Raw genomic sequence first — 7,096 nt, 5'->3', positions numbered from 1 at the left:
AAGAGAAAACTATACTCTGAGAATCAAACTGAACTTAGAAATCCTTAGGACAAATTTGGATAACAATATAGAAGAAATTAAACAAAAAAACCCTATATTAAACAATATAGAAGAAATTCAACAAATTTTAAAGCTCGACAAAGAAATTTTTTAAATGGATTTTTAAAAAACTAGACATATTTATATAAATTTTAAATAAAAAATCTAAATAAAGGCACTGTTGTGCTGGAGCCAGCTCACACTGGCTTTGGAAGGTTAGCTGTGCATACCTTTCTCCAACTCCACATTTAGTGATTCAAACTGATAACGTGAAATTGGCTATGGTGGGGATACTTACACCACAGAATTCGGCAAATGCTACAAAATGCTTCTCCTCACCCCCCAGGGGGGTCATTGGTTAAAATTACCAGTATACCAATGGATAATGGTAACTTTAAGTTATACTAAAGTTCAAAACATGCAACCAGAGGATTGAGATTCTGTGGTATGTTAGACAATTTTAGATAACTGCAACAATATTTGGAGGACAACTTTAAAGCTGGGGGTATCCCCTAATATGAAGTTTTCTCTGGGGTTGTTCTCTATATAGGTCAGTTTTTATTCATTTTATTTTTGGCTCCGTTGGGTCTTCGTTGCTGCGTGAGCTTAGAGCCGCAAGCAGGGCTACTCTTCGTTGCAGTGCGCGGGCTTCTCATTGCGGTGGCTTCTCTATGTTGCGGAGCACGAGCTTCAGTAGTTGTGGCTCGTGGGCTCTAACACCGCAGGTTCAGTAGTTGTGGTGCATGGGCTTAGTTGCTCCGTGGCATGTGGGATCTTCCCAGACCAGGGCTCGAACCCGTGTCCCCTGAATTGGCAGGTGGATTCTTAACCACTGAGCCACCAGGGAAGTCCCAGGTCAGTTTTTAGAGTCCAATCTTTAATAAGCCTACTATTACTTTTGCTATTACTTTTTAGAGTCCAATCTTTGATAAGCCTGCTATTACTTTTCCAGATTTCCCTTATACAAATAGGAATGTAAATTAAGTAATGAATATTACTATGAAGGACATATATCATCACTCATGGTATGGAGAATGGATATTTTTCAAATATTAAGTCTAACTATTGTATATTTCTTACATTTGTTAGCTGCCATATCTGCTCAAAACTCTTTTTCTTAACTTAATATAGCAGAGAAAAGCAATCTTATGATGTTATACCAAAGCATAGAAAAAAATATAGTAAATTCACATTGCCTAGCACATATACAGCAGTAACTCATTAAATAATCAATGGATAAATGAATTAATAATCATAATACAGAGTGATTCTCAAAAGTACAATGAAAACAACTCTTTACTCACCCATTTCAATACAAGTGATCCCAAGTGACCAAATATCAACTTTCCCATCATACTGTCCTTCATCCATAGCTAAGATCACCTCTGGAGCCATCCTGCCAAACATAATGTACAAAACTCAAGTTGCAAATTAAAAACAAAATTCACCTGATAAAGTGATTCAATAAAATAGCTGTTTTGGGGCATATTCTAAGTTTTATCTGATAAAGTTATAATTTTCTTACACAAATAATTTGAAAAAACACTATTCAAAATATAAACAATACACTCAGTGATTTACATGAAACAATACATTACTTTCACCAGATCATGGTTCCACCATTTACTATCCTTTGATCTTGGCTAAGTTACTTAACCTTTCTGTATATCAGTTTCCTCAACCATAATATGGAGAGAATTTTATTAGCTACCTCAGAGAGATTGGTAAAGGAATAATATGTATGAAACATTTAAATAAACTACTTTAAACAACATGAAGAATACCTTATGCAATTACATAAAGAAATATAATCAGATATTTCAAAGATGTTACAAGTTAAAAAACAAATAAACTGGCTATAATAATGGATATTATTTTGTTTGTCCGTAATGGATTTTCATTAGGAGGGTAAGGGCCATATAGTTTAATATGCTTTGTTCTCTATTAGTGTTTGTAAGTAGTTGCTTAATAGATACTATTTGATGATAGTGGAAAAATATTCAAATAGTAGCTGACTTTTTTTAGTAGGCAAGTAATTTTCCAGAGGTATAAGTCATTCTCCAAGGTACAGTGAAATTCCAATGTATCTATGAAAGGAAGGAAAGGAGTCGAATAGAATGGGGTGAAACTTTAAGTCAGAATGACAAGTGAGGTAAAGTATCAGAGAATTCAACAGAAACAAGAATCTGGATTTCTTTCATTGAAAGGTAAAATTTATGCTCATTGGCTACAGAAGGTTAAAGAAACTACCTTGTTCTCGCCTAGAGACTCTGCCTGAAGAGAAAAGTTCAAAAGAAACTTCAAATGAAGTCTAAAACCTGAGCTTGGTCAGTGAGTTGATAATCCTACTCAGTTTACACACAGTGACATCAACCTTATTTGAACAATTTAAAGTCACTGGAAATTTTATACTAAGCCTGAGGGTTTCTTTTTTGCTAGTGAGTTTTCTATCCTTCCTAATGAAATCTCATTTGAGACACATGGTGAGACACTGTCAAAAAACAAACAAACAAACAAACAAAACCAGTGCTATGAGTCCATCTTGTTTATATACACATATTTTAAAACCATGTCATGTTTTCTAATTCCACATACCAGTAAGGTGTGCCCACGAAGGAGTTGGCAGGAGAAGCCATTGAGGCAGACCCAAAATCAGCTAGTTTCACCTGACCTGGCTCTGTTAGAAGAATATTTCCTGCTTTAATATCCCTATAGGAAAAAAATAAGAGGGTTAGAAAATTACTTTTCAATTTTGATTATGGAATAGGTCAGAGCATGCACTTAATAAAACAAAAAGTTTATTAAAAAAAAAAAACCTTGCTCAGATAGCCAGAAGGGGATTTAGTGATTACTGCATGTTGTAAGGGGGCCCAGATTCCTCGGTGTACTTACTGGTAGGTCATAGTAATTACTAAAAGGTAGAGCTTTCTTTAAAGGGAGGGAATGCAATGAGAAAAAAGGCAGACATGGCCGACAAGGAAACCTACTCAGTTGCTACACTTACAAAATCATATTAGTTGCTGAATCCAGTCACCAACAGTATTGCTTGTGCTGGGGAAAATTGGCACCATCTGTAACTGCCTTTTTTTTTCTCTTCCAAATTTCATGACATTTTTGGAGTCTAAACAAACCTTCAATGACTCTGTATCGACTACCTACCAATAAACCTCAACTACACACATACCTTTTCTTTCTTGCCTGTGACCCTTTCTCTCTGCCTTTAATTGTAACTGCAACTCTAAGGCATTTGAGAGTACATGTTATAGAGAAGGTGTTATTTTAAAAATAACACTGTACAGTAAAAAGAAGACCCTGAAAGATCAAAACAAACAAGGATTAGGGGTTAGGAAATTGCATTTCTATTGTATTATTACAAAGAATCTCAAGTGGTTACTACTAAAACTACTAGATATTTTATGCAGCAAAAGTTTAAAAAACATGATTTTAAAAAATTTAATCTTCAGTATGAAAATTTGGAATGAGAAGATGTGGACGTACTCCTTATTCTCTTTAAAAAAGTCATGAGGTGTAATGAGTACTAGGAACTAAGAATTGTACGTTGATGGGCAATGGAAAGATAAAGCAGAGGGAATGAGGAAAACACGTTAAGTTGAAAATGAAAGTTCAAATGCTCCCCGAATAACTTTTCCAAAAATCTTCCCTTGAAAATTCAGTTTCTTTCCTCATGAAGACATTAGGCATTGGAAGAGAGAACTAAAAAAAGCATTATTTATTTCTCGTACAACAGAAAATATCTTTTCTCTAACCCTGGCTTGCCTTTTAAATCAAAACAATAAGAATCTGAATTTATTTTTAAATAAAGAGCATTCTTTAAAAGCTTTTTGGCTTTTCAACTCTTTTTACCTATTAAAAAAGATAAAGTGTAGTGTAGAATAAAACATTAAATTAATGTGAAAACTGAGGTAATAAAGGCACAGAAACCTGAACTGACTTTTATAAACAGGAGCAGGCAAAACTGTCATAAACAAGTTGGCATTCAGTAATGACATCTTAATACCAAAGATAGATAGATAGATAGATATACACTTTAAAGTTTATACATATATATACTTTAAAATTGTCAAATCCGTAAATTACAGTTAAATTAATTTTATCAATATTTATTAGACATGGTTACGTTCATTCTTCATCCTTATGAATAAGCCAAATTCATGGCAGGAATTTTGGTCTGCCCATCCTGAGGGAGTTCTGCTTTGTGGTATGTACCAGTAACTGTGACGGCTACTCTAGGACGATTTAAAACAGAAGCAAAAGGGGAACCTATGACTTACTAGTTTCATTTCTTCCTAGTAAATGTAAATTTTTTTCTCTTCTGTTTTTGAGCCATCTCAGGTCCTTTATGCCTACCTCATATTCCACTACTTGGCCACCATTCATTTAAGTAACAGTACTAGAAATTCTTTACTGAGAGAAGGAAAAGTTGGTAACAACATCTTTGTTAAGAAGCTAGTGGTGGGAAGTGGGTTGGAAAGAGGAGAGTGGGGCTGTGATAAAGAAAATGTAATTTAGAGGGAAGCCTTGGATTAGGAGTTAGAAAATGTGAGTTTCAATCTTTACTACATAGATGCTAGGAAACTATGGGCAAGTTATTTAAATCTTTTTAAGTCTCAGTTTCTTCATCTACCAAAATGAAGACAATAATACCTTCCTAAATATCTATGTGGACTAAAGAAATGCAAAAAATGTAAAATTGATAAAACAGCATATATGTACATGAGATTGATTTGTTATTTGCAACAGGAAAGGGAGAAGAACGCAGCTAGGAAACAAACATATGCAAAAGGAAGGCTAATTTTCTTTCCTTTTTTTCTTGACGGTATCAAAAGGTTGCTGGGCTCTTCTTCAAATTTCCCTGCAACACTACGCCTGGAGAATAGTTACCTACAGAACAGAGATGATATAAGTCTTCGTGGTTATATGCGAGAGACCAAGAGATAGGAACTAAATTCGGGCAACTTTACTCTTTACATCCAGAAGCAGCAGCAATCTATTTGCTTCCCATAAATTCTTAGGCACCCTAAAAATTGGAGCATGCACTAATTTTCAAGGTTCCTTGAACAGACTGTCCTGTAACTGAAATGAAAATGTAACTGGCCTCTAATCTTACCTATGAATCAATGCATGAGAATGTAGGTAGGCTAGCCCCTGCAAGGCACCGTGAGTAATGGCAGCGATCTCCACTTCCTGAAGTGGTTTTTTATGAACTGAGGGAAAAAAAAAAAAAAAAGCCAGGAATAGATGATCAGTTTCATTCCTATTTTTATTATATTATACAGCTATAGCAGGCTGACATATATAGTTTTTCTTAAATGACAATTTGGGAACACGTTCACCTAAATACATGGGATATATATTTTCTACAGAATAACAATAAATAACCAGATAACAGGAAACTGAAGCATAAAAACAAACAAACCCCTTCAAAATAAAATAAAACAAAGCCTGATAATCACTGCAACAATTGTTAATTTACTTGTCAGTTGCCAGTCAAAGCCACACTGATTCCAACTGGCCAGTCCCAAATTTACAAGTCCCTCTGACATTTTAAATGTCTAGAGTGTTTTAGGTTGCATTATTCTCCTCTGCCCCAAGCCATGTATAAGTACCCCTTCTAACTACAGGTTTTCATTATTTGTGAAAGCAGCTAATAAGCAACTTCTATTCAGAGATCATGGATAATATAAGAAAGTTTTTTTTTTAAATGTAAATTTTAACTCAGTCTCTGATTATAACAGCATCTGCAGAGGAGAACCGGGTCAGTCAAGGGATGTGAAAGGGTTAAATATCAATATAATTTGGATACCGACACCATCTACCTCTGTTTCATACATACACATGAATTTGATGTTTTTGGCTACACATACTACATCACATGACCCAAACATTTCAGTAGTACCTGCCCTGGATGGGCCATGAACTAAAACAGTGGGAGGGGTGCTAACCATTACTCAGATATTTTCAGCGACATGGCAGAGACAGAGTCTGCATGGCTTATCCACATAACCCTTAAGTGTAAGTCATTAACCATTTAGTTTGCCCAAGGTGTGCTTTAATACAGGAGTAGACAACATTCTGGTCAAGGTAAAAAAGAAGGGGATAGTGCTTTTATCCTTACCTTCTAACAAATCAGAGGCTGAGCCTAAGCAATATTCCATCACCAACTGTAACAGATTGAAATAATAAGCAGAATAATGTAGGTTAATAAGAAACTGCTAAAACCAACCAACTAACCAAGGAACTAAGAATACTAGGAGAATAAATATTCTGATTTACCTGAACCTGTTATTGTTATTTCCTATTTGAAATCGGAATTTCTGTTTTTGTTATTTCCTGTTTGAAACTGGAATTGATCTAAGACAATATGGGGATTGTATTTAAGGATTTAAGGTGGCTAGGTTGGAGTATAAATTAAATTTTGTAACTTGGAAAGTGGCAACCAAATAAATGAGCCAGTATAATCTATACTGGGAATTATTAGTTAAATAATACAAACAAGTAAGCAGTAAATTCCCTACTTTCACATTTTAAAAAGTTCTGGGACTTCCCTGGTGGTCCAGTGGTGAAGAATCCACCTACCAATGCAGGGAACATGAGTTTGATCCCTGATCAGGGAACTAAGATCCCACATGCTGCAGGGCAACTAAGCTCTTGCGTGCCTCAACTAGAGCCCTTGAACCCTGGAGCCCACGTGCCACAACTACAGAGAGAAAACCCGCACACCACAACTAGAGAGAAGCCCGCGCGCTGCAATGAAAGATCCTGCATGCCTCAGTGAAGATCCCGTGTGCCACAACTAAGACCCAAAGCAGCCAAAAAATAAAATAAAATAAAATAAAATAAAATCGAAAAGTTCTAAACAAGAAAACATTGGTTAGAACTCAATCTAAAGATGTATCCTGGGGCTTCCCTGGTGGCGCAGTGGTTGAGAGTCTGCCTGCCGATGCAGGGGATGCGGGTTCGTGCCCCGGTCCGGGAAGATCCCACATGCCGCGGAGCAGCTGGGCCCGTGGGCCATGGCCGCTGAGCCTGCGCGTCC

The 7,096-nt window shown here is 36.0% G+C and overlaps 1 protein-coding gene across 2 annotated transcripts in view; it reads right to left on the bottom strand.

Annotated features, from left to right (window-relative positions):
• TAOK3 (TAO kinase 3) overlaps window positions 1-7,096 on the bottom strand; it is a 96,319-nt gene that overhangs the window by 65,445 nt on the left and 23,778 nt on the right. For both annotated transcript variants that reach the window (XM_007455844.1, XM_007455845.1), the window contains 4 exons: window positions 6,176-6,221; window positions 5,168-5,264; window positions 2,635-2,748; window positions 1,344-1,435 (listed from right to left, as the gene is read on the bottom strand). In XM_007455844.1, coding sequence (XP_007455906.1) covers window positions 1,344-1,435; window positions 2,635-2,748; window positions 5,168-5,264; window positions 6,176-6,221 — 349 coding nt within the window. The remainder of the gene's footprint in view (window positions 1-1,343; window positions 1,436-2,634; window positions 2,749-5,167; window positions 5,265-6,175; window positions 6,222-7,096) is intronic.

The sequence above is a fragment of the Lipotes vexillifer genome, unplaced genomic scaffold (assembly GCF_000442215.2).
Source record: "Lipotes vexillifer unplaced genomic scaffold, Lipotes_vexillifer_v1.1 scaffold970, whole genome shotgun sequence".
NCBI classification, from domain to species: domain Eukaryota; kingdom Metazoa; phylum Chordata; class Mammalia; order Artiodactyla; family Lipotidae; genus Lipotes; species Lipotes vexillifer.
Note: the sequence above shows the minus strand (reverse complement) of the source record. Positions and strands in the feature narration are given on the sequence as shown.